Raw genomic sequence first — 19590 nt, 5'->3', positions numbered from 1 at the left:
AGCCTGGGAGCCTCTTCTTTCTAAACTGTGATCATTACCACTGTTGTCACCAAATGAATATCGTAGCCACTAGAATCCTTGTTCTAATGAATCACTTGGTTATTAGTCGCTGGTAGCCAAGCTCACCTAAGACGGCCCCTAGATATTTTTCTCTGCCCCCCCACGTCCCATCGCCGGGATGAAACGACACAATTCCTCAGAAGAGGAACAAACACATGCCCCAAACGTCCCTCTCTCGCAGTTATCTTTGAGGAAGTCAGTGTTTTTTTCCCCTCAGGAATACAGTTCGAAAACTGACGTCTCAGATGGAAGCATTATTTCTGCTGACATCGTGCATTTGATTTCATACACATTTCAGGCCCATTCCCACAGTAAGTGCCTTTCTACTCCCTGCAGCGTCGTGTGGTAGTACAGAGGTCTTAAAAACACAGATATGTGAGCATGTGAGTTCACAAATCCAAAGTTATGAAAGACTATAGTTCATTAATTAATGTTTCTACATTTTAATTTTCACCGGAAGGTAACACTTGGCTGGGACGCAGTGAGATTATTGTGATGAGATACAAATTATGAAAATTACAGTTTCAATCACTTGCCAATTTGGAGTAAGACCTTTTAAAGAACAAAATTGCCCATCACTCCCCCCCCCCCCCAAGAAAAAAGTATATTGCTACTTTCAATGACTGAAACTTTGAGAAATGTTAGCTGGTTTGCTGGCTTTGGGTTTATCCCCTTCCTATTTCCCCAGTGAACAGAAAGTTCTTTAGCATGTACACAGATTTACCCTCCCAGGAGCTGTTTGGAGTTATTATGAGATGCATTCAAAGCTGACGGCCCCCCCATGGCTGACCCCCTCGCGCCTAATCAGACCTTCCGTTCTGTTTCCAGAGAGCTGATCAGCTTCCTTGGAATTTGCTGATGACCCAGGAGAGCTGTGCCTGAAGATGGAAACACTGGAGTCGGAGCTGACCTGCCCTATTTGTCTGGAGCTCTTTGAGGACCCTCTCCTGCTACCCTGCGCCCACAGCCTCTGCTTCAACTGCGCCCACCGCATCCTGGTGTCCCACTGCGCCACCAACGAGTCCGTGGAGTCCATCACCGCCTTCCAGTGCCCCACCTGCCGGCATGTCATCACGCTCAGCCCGCGAGGTCTAGACGGGCTGAAGCGGAACGTCACCCTGCAGAATATCATCGACAGGTTCCAGAAAGCATCGGTGAGCGGGCCCAACTCCCCCAGTGAGACCCGCCGAGAGCGGGCCTTCGACGCCAATGCCATGACCTCCGCTGAGAAAGTCCTCTGTCAGTTCTGTGACCAGGACCCTGCCCAGGATGCCGTGAAGACCTGTGTCACTTGCGAAGTGTCCTACTGTGATGAGTGCCTGAAAGCCACTCACCCGAACAAGAAGCCCTTCACAGGCCATCGGCTGATTGAGCCCATTCCGGACTCGCACATCCGGGGGCTGATGTGCCTGGAGCACGAGGAGGAGAAGGTGAATATGTACTGTGTGACCGATGACCAGTTAATCTGTGCCTTGTGTAAACTGGTTGGGCGGCACCGAGATCATCAGGTGGCAGCTTTGAGTGAGCGCTATGACAAATTGAAGGTTAGTCCGACCCGCCTTAAAGCCAACCCCTTTCTGCAGGCAAATGTGATAGAAATGGGAAGTGTCTTCCCTGCTAGCTCCGCGGCAGGTGGAGGCTTTTCCTTCGCCTTTGTTATTGGGTGTGTTTGAGCATGCTTGTTGGCAGCCGTGATGTTCCACACTCAGGGTATCTTGTCCAAGTTGGCTGCTGCTGGTGATGTTAGCTGTTGTCAAGGTGAGGGCGAATTCGAAAAATCTGGATCGTTTTCCATCCCTGCAGTTGAGAGAGAGAGAGAGACAGACAGACAGACAGAGAGACCGAGGGGGAGGGAGACAGAGAAAGATTGGAGCGAGATCAAGAAGGAATGGCAGATAAAATCTGGCTCCGGGCACTTGGGGGGCATTTATTTTCCTCACTCATCGGGGAAAACTAATTTCACTCGCATTGTACCTGTATCTAGTTACCGCACAAACAAAAGCCTAGAAGGAGGAATGCCTGCAGCAAATGTGGGATTTTAGGGGACATGTGACCTTCTATTCCTGGTGGAAACTAGAGCGCTCTGACCATCTCGGGTTTCCCGAAAGAATCCCTTTCCGTGCAGGCTTTAGACTCGGGGAGGTTACAGGCAAGACTATTGGAACTTTACTTTTACCATGAAATGATTCACTTCACTGCAGCTCGGGGAATGAGAATTAATATGACTATACGTCAAATTAAAAAATCTCTCTCTAAATATGGGTAGAATGCCCCAGGGAGGAAATAAGCCAAGTCTCCAGATGTCTGTTCAACTTCAGACGACGGGTGGGTGTAATTAGTGCAACCTCAGCCGAGAGAGAGTGTGCTCATAGAGTGAGATCCTGTGTTCACCGGCGAATTTTCGTTCACAAGACGTCAATTAAAAGGAAAGGAAGCCTAAATTAAGAGCTTTGAGTAAATATATGTTGAAGTCCTTCCTCTCGGGGAAAAACACACACCGTTTTGTTGAGCAAACAAAAAAGTGAATCACGTGATCAGAGGAGCATTACCCACTCCGAGCCCATGGTCACCTTTCACAAATGGTTCCTATCACTTCCGGGACCTCGCAGTTTACTTTGTGATGCTGGCCTAGCATGAACAGGCCACGTCTGTAATGTGGTCTGGTTATTTCTTGTTATGATGAGGGAAGTTGATAGGCTGAAGTGACTCCCCACCCCAAATGTCACTTGGGGAACGGAAGCATCACCTGGGCAGCGTGCCTCACTTCGAGTGTCCAGTGACGACCGGTGCAAATCCATCTTCAAACATGGAGGGCAAGTTAAGCCCAAGGATGTAGTGATATAGACAAGGGAAGACAGAGGTGACTAGTTTTCCAGGGCAGTGCATGGCAGCAGCCAGAAACACGACAACAGTTAATAACAGCCAAGGCGATGCACGTGTGAATGGTGCGTCTAAAGCCAACTCTTCAGATATGGACGTGGCTGGCAAATTTGAGAAACCAAGATGATCTCCCCCCAGCCCCCTATTTGATTGGGGACAAAATGTTTACGATGATAAGAAACGTCCCTTGGATTGGGTCAACGCTGCCTTTTAATGATCGTCTGTTAAAATGCCACGATGCTGTTCGCTAGTCGACAACTCCGGATTTGATATTTACACCTGGAAGCCAGGTTTTCCTCCTGTGAGCTGTCACAGAGGCGTTATTGATTATGTATATAACCTCTCCAAATTTATGAGGCGATACTGTCATGCTCTAGCTCTTTATGTGATGAAAATGAAACTCTTCCATTGTGAGCCCCGCACACTTGTCTAATCAAGCTGGTGGGCCAACGGTTGTTGATACTGTCACCCGGAGGGCCTGACAATTAACGATGTAGCATATATTATCTTCTAATTACAGAAATACATGCATATAAACAGCACCCAGTGCACCAACACACATTTCCAGCTGCTCAACAGAATATACTTATGAGCATTTATTTACAGCCATTTCACAAAATGAGCTTATAAGTATTTAAACAAATAACATGCTAACATAGCATGTTTGTTCTAAAACATGCCACTTACGTTAGAATAGAAGAATCATAAGCATATATGACATTTGGGTGCCTATGGTATTTTAGTTATCACATATGTATGAACACAAGTACTTCCTTGCTTTTGAAAAACCTCAGTACAATATAAACATCGACTTTTAAAAATCTTTATTGTTGAAAGTAACAGCATCCCAAAAAGCCCAAAACCAAGGAAGTGTATTTTTGTTCATTATTACTTCGATCTGGAAAAGTCAATGCGTCTGTAAGTGTTGTTTTCTGAGACTTGAGCATCTCATACAGAAATGGGTTTGTGATGATGTGAAGACACAAATATAATGTGGAGAAAGCCCTGGCTGGGTGGCTCAGTTGGTTGGAGCGTCATTCCATACGCCAAAAGGTTACAGGTTTGATTCCTGGTGAATTCACATACCTAGGTTTCGGGTTCGATCCACATAGTCGGGGTGTGTCTGGGGGAAAACTGATTGATGTCTCTCTCTCACATTGATGTTTCTCTCCTCTATCTCTCTCTTTCTAAAATAAATCAATTTTAAAAAGTCCTCTGGTGAGGATTTAAAAACAAAGAGAAAGTATAGAAAAATTAGAGGATGCTTTCATTGATTAGATGATAGATCTGCTTTACTGACTTCAGATATATAAGGATTTAGGTGTCCCCTGTTTGAAATTGTTTGTCTTTCTGTTAATAAAAGTCCATTATTTGGAGAGGGGAATTCTGCTATGATTATGAAGAATGATCATTTCTTGTAACAGCACTAAATTTTTGGGGACTTTTTACTCATATTAGGTCTCAGTATACATGTATTTATATACGGAATTGGCATACATTTTTGTACATTACAATTTTTATCTAGGCATAAAAGAAAAAAACATAAAAATTCCAACATGTAGCATTCATGCAAATAAAATCTTTCACATCGTCTGAAATAGCATCATGTCAGTAATCTAATGCTTTCAGAGACTGTGCACTGGAAAGCACTCATAAAGTACTGAAGCAAAGAGAAAGTTAAACCAGCATTTCCTGAGCTCTGTCCTAAGATTAAAAAGAGAAAAGTCTCCCTGCCAAATGAAAAAGCCTCTAAAATGGAGCATCTCATAAGGCGGGCCTTTTTCCATCATTTTCATTGCATTTTGAGAAGGCTGTCAGTCCTGCACACTTGGATTAAAACTTTGGTTTGTGAACCACATAACATATAAGAGAATTTAATATAATGCATTCCAGAGTTTTTAAGGAATTACAATGCAGTAATTCCTTTTCTTCTGTTCCAACATACCATGTTGGAGCTCTTGTCTCTTTTCTCTGGTTACACCTACAAAAATACACAAACTGAGAGATGTTGACCTTCCCATGCCCTTCAATTTCAGCATAGCCCCACTTCAAGGTCGATGATGCTGAAGTTCCAAACTCGTGTCTGGATACTCTGACTAGAGAAGTTGGCTGCGGGAGTGTGTTTGTATAATGCGTGCTTCCATGGGTCACCCCATTGGAATGTTGTAATCGTTTGATAGAGGTTCCAGAGAGAGCTCAGTTTTCCTGTGCAGCCCTTCTCACCTGGAGGTGAAGACTGGGGATTTCACTCGGGGGTTTCATTTACAGATCGGAAACTTCTATACTTTCGAAAGTCTTGTGCTTTATTTGCAATTGGGAAATTTATAAGTGGATACTGAGCTAGACATTTTTTTTTAGAGTTTTCCTCAGAATTCTGTAACTCGTTTCTTCTTTGAAAATAGCAGCAGGGATAGTGCAGGTTCCAGTGAAAGGTGTGTGTGTGTGGTGCAGGTAGTGGCCAGAAGCCAGGGATGCTGCTACCTCTTACAATGTGCAGGTTGGGTCTCCACCCCATAGAATTATCTGGCCCCATTTATCAATAGTGCCCAGACTGAGAAATTCTGGTCTGTGAGAAGAATTTAGTGTTTATCAGTGTATTAATTAGCCAGGGCTTCAATAACAAGGGCCACAAACTAGGTGGCCTAAATGACAGAAATGTATTGTCTCACAGTTCTGTAGGCCAGAAGTCCAAAATCAAGGTGTCAGCAGGGTTGATTCCTTCTGAGGACTGTAAGGGAAGGATGTGTTCCAGACTTTTCTCCATCGGTTGTAGGTGGCTGTCGTCTCCCGGTGTCTCATCACCTGGCATTCTCCTTGTGTGCTTGTCTTTGTGTCCGGATTTTTCCTTTTTATAAGGACACCAGTCATATTGGATTAAGGACCTACTCTACTCTAGAATGACCTCTTAATAACTAATTATATCTGCAGTGGACCTAATCCTAAATAAGGTCGCATTCTGAAGTATTAGGGGTTAGGACTTCAACAAGTGAATTTCGGGGGAGCCACAATTTAACCATAACAGTCACTTACTCCAGTGTGCACCCAGTTATCTAGTCAACGGAGCACATGTTATATCTCTTTCAAGGATTTAATCACCTCAAGTTAGGCAGAGACTTTTGGCTCACACTCTCATCACTCACGTAAGACTGAACACAAGGCCTTGTAGATAATTCTCAATAAATATTTGTCAGCTGCTTCATTAATCATCAACTGTTAACCCTACATGGAAGTTTAAATTAAATTCATAATGACATTGCAAATATTCATTCAGATATTTGACAAAGCATCTGTAAGATAATGTCTCAATAAGAGTGGAGCCAGACATTATATTTTATCCAATTGGATATGAACCAATATTTTGGTCTATGTTGGATTTTGTTGGCTTAAATTTAATGGTGTAAATTTGGATAAAGCTATCTCAAATAATTGTAGCATTCACATTTGTTTCATGCTGATATCTGATGGACACTTGATAGTCCCATTATACCTATTATTTCATTTATCCTCCCAACAACCATATCTGCATATAGGTTTTTTTGAGATCATGAAAAAGTTAATATCTATATATATATAAAAGCCTAAGCAACCATCTGACCATTCGACCATTCGCCCGGTGGCTATGACGCGCAGTGACCACCAGGGGGGCAGACACTCTGACCAGTAGAGGAGGGAGCCCGATTTCTCACGGAATCGGCCGTGGGTTAGGTTGCTGTTGGGGCACTATGGGCCCCGAATCGGCTTCACCCGCACCCCAGACCCAGAGAGGAGGGAGGAGGGAGCCGGTGGGCGTCCAGGTCCTGGGGGCTGGGCCTGCAGGAGGGGGTCTCGCAATCCGGGACTCCTTTGGGGATGTTGGAGAGCCGGTTTCGGCCCAATCCCCACAGGCCAGCCCAAGGGACCCCACCAGTGCACGAATCCATGCACTGGGCCTCTAGTATGCTTAATAAGTGAAGGCAATAGGAGCCAACACAGTTTCCCTCCGTCATGGAGCTTATAGTCTAGTACAGAAGTGCAATAGGTAAATATTTTCTCTGTTGGTGGTGGAGGTAGGCACACCATATTCAAACCAAGGACACCAACTCCAGACCCGACAGATGGAGAAAGGCTTCCCAGAAAAGGGACCAGTACACCTCCCATTCCCAAGCCTTTTATTAAGAAACGGTGTCGAATTACTCGATATCTATACATTCTCTGGTATTAGTCATTCTTTTTCACTTTTATCATATATTACATTCCTTCGTGTAATCCTATATATTTTTTTCAAACTAGTTCACAATAATTCCAGGTTAGATATTAATCTAAAATGTCGATAGATATACCTTAGTACGTTTCGCCACATGATGCCATTGGAATGTCAAACTTTGTCATATGTCTCCTAAAGTGTTTTGGTTTATATGGGGTCTCCCCAATTCTAACTGGCCCCTTCACAGTGCAGTTCTGCTTGTGCTCATTTCACAGGAACCATTCTTTTATCTGCACTAGATGTTTTTGAAAGTTCCCATATGATGAAAATATTGTTTCCGGCCCGGCCAGATGGCTGAGCGTCAAACTATGAACCAGGAGATCATGGTTCGAGTCCAGATCAGGTCACATGGCCGGGTTGCGGGCTCGATCCCCAGTAGGGGGCGTCCAGGAGGCAGCTGATCAATGATTCTCATGATTGATGTTTCTATCTCTCCCTCTCCCTTCCTCTCTGAAAACAAGAAAAATATATTTTTTAAAAGGGAAGAAAATATTGTTTCCAAATATTCGTAAAATACGTTAAACCTATATTTTAAGTTTCTTACTTTGGTACAAAATTATTTATGATATACAGAGTAAAAAAAAAACATCTCCAGGGATATGTTTTTTACAGGAAGCTCAAGACCACATCCTTCCTCTCTCCTTCTCACCTGTCTTCCCTCTCACGAGCCCTCTCTCCCCTCCTTCACCACAGGAGAGGAATATATTATTGTCTGATGATTTATTATTATTGGAATCATTTTTTATAAGCTCAGAGACTTCTGGAGAAATGCACAGACAAGTACAGAAGGTACCTTTTAGTCATGTGGATGTGGAAACCAATGTAATTCTTGAGCATGTTGCTTATAGTTCCTGTGCTGCGATATACTCTTCTGTAAAATACGGCCAATAACGTACTTACTTGCATAGAAACTTGGGAGAACGAAAGAAAATATTTCATGTGTACCCTCAGCATTGGGCCTGTCACAGGGGAAGCCTGCAATATGCGTTAGAACATTACCATCTATGTTAGCAACCAGCGGGTATAGTGTGATGGTTAAGATGTGGACTTTGGAGGGAGACCACCTGCCAATTATTTTTTTAACCACTGCTTGTATTATTTGAGTGTGAGATAAGGATTCGTGTTGTTGCTTTAATGTGTTTTGTAGTCTTGTTTCCAAAGCACCTGGCAAAGGCCAGAGGCACAACAAGGAATAAACACTTGTTGATGGACATGCAGAATTGATGGGTTAGGAGTGTTTCGGGATTCAGAGGAAGGAAAGATGATTCTGGTTTTGAGTAGACAAGAAACCTTGCTTCAGGGTGGTGGGGTTCAGCTGCCATGACAGATCGGTGGATTATGCATCAAAGAAGAGTGAGGCATTCTTTAGGAGTGAGGCCAGCAGAGACCTGTTGGCAGGAATCTGCAAGACGGTTTAGGGATTCTAGACAATGCTGGCTAGAGCTCAGGGTGCTGATGGAGGGGCCAGGAGAGAGAATGTTAGAAGAGTCACGCTGGGAGAAGATTTTGAAAGTCTTTGAATGCCAGGTTAAGGGTTTGGGGCATTTGTCCTCTTCTCTAATAGGGTGGCACTGAAATAACTTGGTTTTTGAGAGGGGCTGATGTATATATTCTGAAGGTCAGATGCAGATATAGGAAAGATTAGGATTTCTGCACACACAGAAGAAATAGGATGGGGAAAAGACATTCACATTTCTCGAGGTTTTGTGTTCTCGTTTTTAATTGGCAAAGTGAAGTAGTGTCATAGGTCAAAACCCACCCCACTGTCCGCAGAAACATGCAAGGGTGTGCGATTCAATGTCTTGTCCATGAAGACGAAAAAGAGATAGGAGGTGTCATTGCTGATTGGCCCCTCGCCCCAGGCATACATGCAATTCTGCCCCTGCTTCCCTAGTGCAGCGACACGCTGGTGACGGAGTGTGCTATTCTTTCTGGCTTTTTGATTCACTATAAGGAGGATGCTGTTCCACCCTCCGGATGCCTTCTACACACTTAAGTAACATTTCGAGCCAGAAACAACCTTGGAGCTCATGTTGTTTCATCCCTGTTCTGCAGATGAGGAAATTGAGGCTGAGAGTGGTAAAAAGGAGCTCCCAAAATCAATAGTGAGATGACTTTGGACTAGGACTAGAACACAGTTCCTCTGCTGCCCAGTTTGTTCTGTGTCTCTTTGGCTACTTCCTATTGCAACCAACTGTGCCAGCTCGGACACCATTGCCTTTTGAGCGATCCAGTCATTTCTGATGCTGCTTTTGAGGTTTTGAGACTAAATCCAGTGATTTTATGTGATTTTAAACACACACCTGGCTTGGCTCTAAGCCACCATCGTGGCTATAGGATTATGCCTTCAGAGCCACCAAAAAAACAAGAAATGCCTTATATCCCATGCTGATGTTTTCTATAGTTGAGCCAGTGTAGAGATCTCATGCCAGGATCTAAAGACATATACACTGAGTGGCCAGATTATTATGATCTCTGAGCACATAATAACCTGGCCACTCAGTGTATATATATTGGAGGCCCGGTGCATGAATTCATGCATGGGTGGGTCCGGCCAGCCTGGCAAGGGGGAGGGGACATAGGCGGTTGGCCGGCCTGCCTGCTGGTTGAACTCCTGGTCGAGGGGACAATTTGCATATTAGCCTTTTATTCTGTAGGATATACACTGAGTGGCCAGATCATTATGCGTTCAGAGATCATCATCTGGCCACTCAGTGTAGATAGACTCAGATGCCCTTCGGGACACCACAGAGGAAAGGAGATGCTCATATGAAAACAAATGAATTGTAATTGCAGCTTCAATGTGCTCACTACTTTCCTTCCTACGGTATTTTCCCCCAGAACGTCTTAATATACACATAACTTTTAATTTCATTTAAATATGTAAAGTGAGTAAGCACAGGTGAGGAGTATCTGTGCATGGTATTTGAACTTAAGTTGAAAAATTTTGAAAGAACACACTTTATTTTGCCCAGTTACAAAGTTAAAGCTAGTACAACTTGCTGAAATTACATTAACTAAATATTCTCTTTTTTAGGGCTGAGATATTCAAAAGTCTTTCATCCTAGGTCATTGACAAAGCATAAATTAGGTTATCCTTTGAAAGAATGGTACATTTTTCTACACTGGCTAGGTAAATAATAAAGAGGATATGAGGGGCCTGAGAAAGTGGATGTGGCTCAAGATTTGATTTACTTCAGTATGTGACATAACCATTCTGGAAAAATCTGATAAGACTGCATTTACAAAATCCAATTCAAACTTATTCAATTTATGTTTTTGACTTTTGGGTATAATACGTAAGTTATTTCAATGCCCATTAGGATAGCTTTTAAGCGGACAGAGGAAAAGACATTTTATATTTCTCATCAAAAAGGAAAATGCTTGTAAAGTGTCCAGTATGGTGATTGGCACATAGAAAGTGTTCCGTGAACACAGGGTGTTATTATATCTGGGCATTTACTGTTACAGTAAAGACTTCATTTGTATGATCCAATCATGAATATCCTGACAGTATCATAGAATACTCACTGGTGATGTGGTCAATTGGTGTTCGTGACTGACGTGGGAAACTTTGAACAACCCTCAGGGGAATTATAATTGGGTGGAAACTTTGATTTGCCCTTCTTTCTTAACCAAGCTAAGTAGTAAAATGGGCTTTTAAGAAGCCGTGAGTGGTGGACTAAAGAAATGGCTTTAAAAACAAGCACCATTTTGAAGTTCATGGAGGATGAGCTAGTCTCTTGTGTTCTTGGTTTATGTGATGGAATCAATGCCATAGGTGTTGATGGAGGAGAGAGAAGCTGGCATTTGGGTTTATGCCCTGACTGTCACATTCAGACACATAGACAGGTGTGACAAATATAGGTGACATTATGCACAGGCAGACTGGACTAATCACAAGCTCAGTTGGTCAGCTTTTTTTTTTTTTAATGTAGATCCCCTTTGGTGTATGAGTGAAGAATGGTCCAAGCTGGCCTTGGGCTGTGTGTTAGCAGCTGTCTTCTGCAGAACAGGAAGAAGGAAAGGAGGGGGTTCAGGATTGGTTAGGACTAGGGGAGGAGGAAAGCTCTTAAGTGAAAGAGCTTGCAGAAGGAGCAGGTGTCCAGCGCCCCCCACCCCCCATTGTAGTGGCCTGGGGTGTTTTGTTCTCCATTCTCTTTTCTTCTATCTCCTTTACTATTTATTGAGGGAGAAATCAGGAAAATAATGGTTTTTATTCACATTGAAATAGACTAGGTTCTCATTACCGAAACAATAAGGAAAGCATGAAAGCTTCTATCCCCTTTGTGCCTTTATAAATCAATAATTCCCCCCCCCCCATCTGCCTTATCAAGCCCTCCTTAACAAAAAAGAGGAAAGAACCCTTATTTATTTCCCCAAGGAATATTTGTGTGTAGCTAATGAGATAAGCCCTGGGTGAACTCTGGGAATGCAGAAATGAATAACAAAGATAAGTCATTGCTTCCATGGTCTAGACATAATTATAACTTGTGACCAGAAAAACGGGCTCTGAAAGAAGTTCGTGGAACACAATCCATGAGATAGTTTTAAATATGAATAACAGTAAAAATTGCTGACTTAGGTGTAAATCGCCTCATTCCCAAAGCTGAAGTGAAAACTGATTTCAATGAAAAGCAGCGTTCAGAGAGGACACACAGTGGCATTCACCTGTGCATTCCTTGGGAGTGGCAGGTAAGGGAGAGTAGGAGGGCTCCCATCCATGGTAAAATCTGGGCCAGACCCTTTCTTACTGAAGGTCCACTGTTCCTGGGCTGGACTGTTCCCTCTCCTCAGTGCTTTCATCGGAGGTCTCTGTTTCCTTCCTGAACAGGGCTAATAAGTCAGGTAAATATCCAGGCTCAGAAGCAATCTATGGCATTTCCACTCTGAAAGGACCCATGTCCAGGAAGATGTTGTGAGCGGCAACTGGAGGAAGTGCCATTGTGTTGCCAAGCCAGCCGGTGGGCGTGCTTTATCTGTTAAGGAATTTTTACAAACTTAGGTGTTAGGATGAATATCCTGGCCTGATAAGAGAGGTTTATTTCCTCCTCCTTTGACCTTTGACATGGCTGTCCAGAGCTCAGTTGCTCTGAGTTGGGTGTCATCAGATTGAAGGCTCAGAGGAGTGAAGTGAGCAGGCTTTCAGACTTACGCTTGCTGTGACCTGTAGCTTCTGGAAGATGTAGGAGGCATAGGGAACTCGTACAAACGCCACCAGAGAAGCTTGGAGGGAGATGCTTTTCTTGCCCCTGGATTGCTGAATCAAGGTCTAGATCAGTGGTCGGCAAACTGCGGCTCAGAGCCACATGCGGCTCTTTGGCCCCTTGAGTGTGGCTCTTCCACAAAACACCACGGCCTGGGTGAGTCTATTTTGAAAAAGTGGCGTTAGAAGAAGTTTAAGTTTGAAAAATTTGGCTCTCAAAAGAAATGTCAATCGTTGTCCTGTTGATATTGGGCTCTGTTGACTAATGAGTTTGCCGACCACTGGTCTAGATGGTCCCAGCAAACAATGGTCTTACCCATTAATAATGTTCAACTCATTAAGTGGAATGGTTCCAGTTTCTCTTTTATTCTGGAAATTCATCTGGGAACATTTTAGGCAAGGTTATCATGCTGCTCCATACTTCTAGAAGAAAGTCTTACAGGCCAGGGCTGGTGGTAGTAAAGGGAGGAGGAGTTATCTTTCAAGATGCCGCTTTAAGTTGTTTTGAGGTGTGGTTCAGGGGTATTTGTGGATTCAACACCAAGAACCAGCTATTACCAAGAGTAATAACTAGCATTTGTAAATCTCCAGATTGACAGTTTGCAAAGCACTTTCAAGTATTATTTGATCCTTGGAACAACCATGTATCTCCTGCAAAAATATGAGAATGATAATACCTGCTCATTAGGGATCTTGGGAGGATTAAATGAGATAATATATAGGTCCAAGTGTCTAGCCCAACATCTAGTGGGTGGGAGAAGCGCAGCAAATAGGAACCTCTTAACCAAGCAGAACATGAGGCCACAGGAAATTAAGTAGCTTAACTATGGTTAGAGACATTGAAGCTTGGGAGCTCAGACCCAGGGACCCCATCATGCCCCTAACTAAGCATCACCTATGATTAAGGTAGAAGGAACTGTGATGCAAACGTGCCACACTTCAAGAAATTAGCAAGAAGTAAAAAGAGCTCGGATGATGGAGAGACAAAATAATTTCTGATTAGCTTTTGACACAAGAGCTCCCTGGACTGAGCGAATACGTTTCCTTTGAAGTGGTGATTATGATCGAAGATAAACTGTTTTCGGTTCTAATACAAACAAAGAAGTAAAAATACAAAGCTGAAGTAGGGGAATCCATGTGGAATAATTTTTATTTACTTATAGTAATGCTAAATGAAGGAATGAAGGAATCTCTGATGATCCCTAAAGTTATTTCATCACTTGAACTGTGATTATTTATTTGCCCGGGTTAAAAATGAACATTTAGAGTCTTGGTCTATGAGTTTAACATTTCAAATCTCTTAAGAGACCTAAATGAGTTCTTATTCATATTCAGTTATTTTTTGGCAAAGCATGGATGCAAATGAAAATGGTCACCACGTGTTAGTCAATAACAAAGCTTTTGGGTCTGTTATCCACCCTTCTTTCTAGGATTGCTTACCAGTGAGAATTGTAAGTTTAAATGAGTTTATTTACTTATTTTAATCAAATTTATTGGGGTGACGTTGGTGGACATGATCATCTAGGTTTCAGGTGTAGCTTCTATGTTACAAGATAAATGAGTTTCTTAGACCAGAATGTCTCAAACATAAATGCAGGCAGGAGCCACTCAGGGGTCTTGTTAAAATGCAGTTTCTGATTCAGCAGTTCTGCAGTGGGTTTGGAATCTGATTTCAACTTGCACTCTGGCCTTGCCATTTTAGAGTTGTGTGAATTCAGGTGGAGGGAAAAACAAAACCAGCTTCTCTAAGCCCCATTTCCTCATGGGTATAACAGAGGTAATACTTTAGGATCCATCCCTGTGATGCTTGACTCTTGGGAAGCCCTGGACAAAAGAGAGTGGGTCTTCTCCCCATTACTGTTTTATTCCCTGAGGGCTTCCATCTCTTCCCCTCTTTATTCCAAATTTGAAGCCTTTTCTGCAATTATAAAGACAATATAGATTCTTCTAAGAAGTCCGACAATCCAAAGTTTATATAAATAAAAGTGAATAACCTCCCTTCTCAATCCTTCCATCCCTCCCTCTTTTAACTCCAGACTGTTCTTCAGTGCATGGGACAATGCTCCAACTAACTGAGCCACACTGGCCAGGACCAGATTGTTCTTAAAAGGACCAACTCTCGACTCATTGAAGCTACCCTGGCATAGCTTTCCATAACATTCTCTAATCTCAGACATTCCATATCATTTTTACCATTCCTTTATCATTCCATTCCATATTATTTTATAGACATTCTTTGGGCACAAGCCTTCCTGCCCCAATCATTTGTCCATTTCTCAAGCCCAGAGAGTGTATTTTATAGTTCTTTTGTATCTGATTACTCATTTTCAGTGATTGGAACATTTTTTTAAACCACAAGGTATTTTATCAGCAGTAAATACTTGTTGAAACAAATGAAACAGCTCATAATAATTTAATCAGATTATAGTCTCTTATGTCAGTAGAATTTGTCCATCAGATAAAAAAAGAAAAACCATAGCCCACCAGCCATTCTCTGGAATTTTGAATACATAAGCAAGCAAACTGTTGCCTTTCAAGTCTCTGCATTCATTTTTGAGTCTACACATTGCTCCCCACTGATTACAAAAAAAGACCATTTGACTTTTTAAAAAATTTAGTTCAGGCAGGGATGGTGAAATATTTGCCATTCACAAGAGGTAGAACAAAATACTGTATACATATACATACACACTGTATACATATACTGTATACATATACATATACATGATCCCCGCCCCCGCATGCACACTTTTTGTGTATATAGTTTGTTCCCTGTGTTTCAGTGAAGTTATCTTTAATTCCATTTTGAGGCAGGATGATGAGAACTCATGAAGACCTTAGAGCAGTGGTTCTCAACCTTCCTAATGCCGCGGCCCTTTAATACAGTTCCTCATGTGGTGGTGACCCCCAACCATAAAATTATTTTTGTTGCTACTTCATAACTGTCATTTTGCCACTGTTATGAATCGTAATGTAAATATCTGTGTTTTCCGAGGGTCTTAGGCGACCCCTGACAGCGGTTCTCAACCTGTGGGTCGCAACTCCTTTCACAAAGGTCACCTAAGACCATCAGAAAACACAGATATTTACATTATGATTCATAACAGTAGCAAAATGACAGTTAGGAAGTAGCAACGAAAATAGTTTTATGATTGGGGGTCACCACAACATGAGGAACTGTATTAAAGGGTCGCAGCATTAGGAAAGTTGAGAACCACTGCCTTAGAGTCAACTTAGCAATACAGCATTGCCTTGTTATCACAAGCTGCGGGTCAAGAGGGCTGATACTGGCATCTAGTGAGTGAGTCAAGGCCAGGGACGCTGCAAGCATCCTAAAGGCACAGCCCATCCTCCGTGGCAGAAAATCCTTTTGCCTTACATGTCAGTGGTACCAAGGCTGACACACCCTGAACTGAACCAAAGCATTTTTGCCGGCAGCGCAAAGGGAAATGCTCGACTTCACTCTTCGGCATTGCCTTGTTTGTGTGACCTCCAGACCAAATCCATTTGGAGAGGTAGAAAGCCCAGCCTTTGCAGGATCCCCCTCCCGCCATCTGTGGCTGCCTTGAGTGGCAGGCTGGCAGCCACCCCAAGGCTCTGTGCCTGGCAGGCTTCTTCCCCGCCCTCCCCCCCTCCAGGCGCCTGGCCTGTCTTGAGCAGCCTGGGCCCGCACATGCCATCCTTCGGGCTGTTTCAGCAATATTCAAACCTCCAAAGGCTTATTAAATATTCTTTAATCCTTTCCCAAAACATGATTTAGGTACAGTTGATGCTATCAGCTATCCCCAGATTTCCTAGTTATTGCCGCTCATGTTCAGGTCTACCTTGCAGGTGTAGCTGTCTGTATCAGACAGCCTGAGGCTTTCTACCGAGTGGGAAGTCTGCAGAGAACAGGCTGGCCGCTGAGATGTTCGCCCAAATGGCTTAGATTTGATGTATAATGGGTATAATTGTGATATATTCAAAGTGAATCATTTCCATAGATCAAAAGTTCCTCATTAAGTCTCTTAGTCTGTTTTAAATCTGTCTTCCAAAGGAACTGTTTATGTTTACATAGCTCTGCAACGTCATCTGTGCAAAACTGTAGATTCTAAACTCCTGAAGTTGAAGACTTGGAATGGCATAAATCAAATGTGAGTCTTCAATGCTGAGGCCAGAGTGCTTTAGGCCTGATTTCCGTGTTTGTTTCTGCAAGCAGATACTGTGTATTTCACAAGAGGTTCATGTTGTGAAAGCCCTGAGCTGGAAGGACCTCTGTCATTGTCTAGTCCAGTGGTTCTCGCCCTGCCTGCACATAGATCACCTTGAGCAGGGGCCGGGCCCAGTGGAACAACATCCTCTGGGGTGCCGAAGCTCAGGCCCTGGGATTTCCCCAAAACTCCCCAAGTGATTCCGGTCTTCAAACTTGGTTGAAAACTTGAATCTTACCCAACCTCTCAATTACAAACGGGGAAACTGAGACCTAGATGAATTCATAAAGGCAAGAGCTAACAAACGTTGTACAAGAGCCATGTACTACTAAAAATTGTTGACTTGCTCTAGCCGGTTTGGCTCAGTGGATAGAGCATCAGCCTGAGGACCAAAGGGTCCCAGGTTGGATTCCGGTCAAGAGCATGTATCTCGGTTGCAGTCTCCTCCTCCCCGGCCAGGGCCCTGGTTGGGGCGCGTGCAGGAGGCAACCAATCATTGTGTTTCTCTCACATCGATCTTTCTCTCTGTCTTTCCCTCTCTCTTCCGCTCTCTCTAAAAATCAATGGGAAAATATCCTTGGGCGATTGTCGGCTTTGCAGGCCCTAAGGTTTCTGCTGGAACTGTTCAGGTCTGCCCTGGCATTAAAGCAGCCGTAGACAATACATAAACAAATGGACGTGGCTGTGTGCCAATGAAATGATCAAAACAGGTGGCTGGCTGATTCGGCCCACGGACCATAGTTTGCCAATCCCTGGTTGAGGCCTCACAGTTTATTAGTGGCAACCCATATGCTTAGATCACAAATTACCAACCTTTAGTGACTGCTCTGCTTAATTCAGTCTTCCTGTTCCAGGCAGTGTCTGTAACATATGCAGTTTGGGTAGAAGTTAAATAAATACCTGTATGTACGTTAAGACAAGTATCTTAGTCTGGACAATTTTCATTATCTTTGTTCTTATGAGAGGTTGTCATTTTGCAGACAGTTTATCAAATTTAAGGTAATGATCATCACAATGTCTCCATTCTAAAGATATAAACCAATCCATAGTATTTCTGCCCCAGAGATTTTTCAGCTGGCAAATCAGAAACTACGATAATGTGATCAGAATACCAAAGCAAGAAGGGGAAAAAAATCCATTCTGCTAAGGAAACCGGGACCTGATTTTCTTTTGATGCAGTGAAGAAATCAATTGTAAATCTCTAGTTCTTCGTCATTATGCTGATGACCGAGGAGGGGATATTTTGAATAAGTCTGAGCAAATTTGAATAACGCTATATCTGACAGCTAAAGATGCCTCCTAGGAGTCCTTGGAAGTGACCATGGGGTAAGAACAACATTCTAGACATGAAGCCATCACAATGAATGTGGAGAGCTGTATTTGGCTCTTATTAACTATTTGTATAACCCTTCCTCCAAAACTCAATCACAAAAAAAAAAAAAAAATACGTTTATTGGAAGGTCAAAAAGCCATTGAATCTAGTAATTTTCCTTGGAGATTGATTTATCTGTATTCGGTAGTTATCTATATTTTTCAGAGAAGGTGATTTCATCTCTTCCCTGTTGTGCCTATAAACAATACATTTGATAAAAGTGCTTCCTCTTCTGAAAAAAAAAATTATGGTCATATTTACAAGGATAAAATTGCGTTGTCAATGCTCTCTCAGAATGGAGAGACACTAGAGATGGTGAAACAAAATTAATTTGTCTCCCAAAAGAAGTGTCTTTTATTCATCCCTGGGATCCCCCACTTTATGCTGCCCCCCATGATGCCCCCCCTTCCTGCAGCCATCATTGAACTGGGTTTACTGAAGGGACATTGGAGAATGACATTATAAGCAATGACGTTATAGAGAGAGACATCACAGATAATAGCAGCATAGAGGGGGACCTGCTAGAGGGGACACAGGAGATTAAAGTAGTCTAATACTCCATCTGACCACATAAATACTAGTGATTATACTTTATAAGGCCTACCCATACTAATTATAACATGCATAATACCAATAGGTCATTTTCATCATTTTTGCTTATATCATATTCTCCCCCCCCTCCGCCCCCTTGCCTATTTCTATGACATTCGTGGTCATTGACTTACAAGTTTTAGAAGATACTGGAAACTGGTTGAGATGCACGGTTTCTCTGAGGCCTTGTGCAGTAACCCTCGTGGCATTTAGTTTTCCTGAATCATATTTGGTTAGAGGCAATTTACAGCCCCTAAGATTTTTTTGGGGGGCATTTTTCAACATCTTTTGTTTTTTTTAATTCTTTATTTTAAAATAATTCTTTATTGTTGAAAGTATTACATATGTTCCCTCTTTTCCCCCATTGACCTCCTCTAGCCTACCCCTCCCCCACCCCAGGCCTTCAACACCCTATTGTCTGTGTCCATGGGTTATGCATATATGCATACAAGGTCTTTGGTTGATTACCTCCCACCCACCACCCTCCCCACCTTCCCTCTGAGATTCCACACTCTGTTCTCACAGATCTCAGTTTCAGTTTTGTCTCTGCCTCAGATAGTTGCTTTTGAGAAGTCTTCTGAACATCTCTAAACCCGAGTTTCCAAATTATAAAACTGGTCCTAATAACTGCCTCTCATGGTTCATGTGAGGAATACATGGATCGTGCTTCTAAAGGGTTGAGTAGAATATCTAGTACTCCAGAAACCCTCAACAAACAGTGATAAGTTATTATCTTTAGTGCTGTGATTATTATTCTGCTCTTTGACGAAAGGTGGCCTCGGCTGTAGCCTGGGGCTTCATTACAGATGTGTGTGAGGTTAGGAGAAACGCAAGAGGAGGGACACACTGGAGGATGAATTTATCCCCCCATGAATGTGAGGACAGCTATATCTAAGTTTGCTTCCTCCACTTTGCTTACTCCACCCTAGTAAAACTTGACTGCTGCCTTGATCTTTGATTCTTGAGGCTCATGGGAAGAGTCATTTTTCCAGTGCTGTTGAGAGTTATATAGCCCTAAGTGATTTTAGGAAATAACAGTTTTCCAAAG

The 19590-nt window shown here is 42.8% G+C and overlaps 1 protein-coding gene across 2 annotated transcripts in view; it reads left to right on the top strand.

Moving 5' to 3' along the window:
• Nucleotides 1-890: 890 nt before the first annotated feature.
• The window catches only part of MID1 (midline 1), a 99627-nt gene continuing 80927 nt past the window's right edge, over nucleotides 891-19590 (top strand). The window contains exon 1 of one of the 2 annotated variants that reach the window (XM_008156588.3): nucleotides 891-1490. In XM_008156588.3, the coding sequence (XP_008154810.1) occupies nucleotides 945-1490 (546 nt within the window). In that variant the 5' untranslated portion in view covers nucleotides 891-944. Of the gene's footprint in view, nucleotides 1605-19590 lie in introns of both variants that reach the window. The other variant, XM_028132774.2, reaches the window with a different exon arrangement.

Source organism: Eptesicus fuscus, chromosome 1 (assembly GCF_027574615.1).
Source record: "Eptesicus fuscus isolate TK198812 chromosome 1, DD_ASM_mEF_20220401, whole genome shotgun sequence".
NCBI lineage: Eukaryota > Metazoa > Chordata > Mammalia > Chiroptera > Vespertilionidae > Eptesicus > Eptesicus fuscus.
This window is presented reverse-complemented; position numbering and strand designations above follow the sequence as displayed.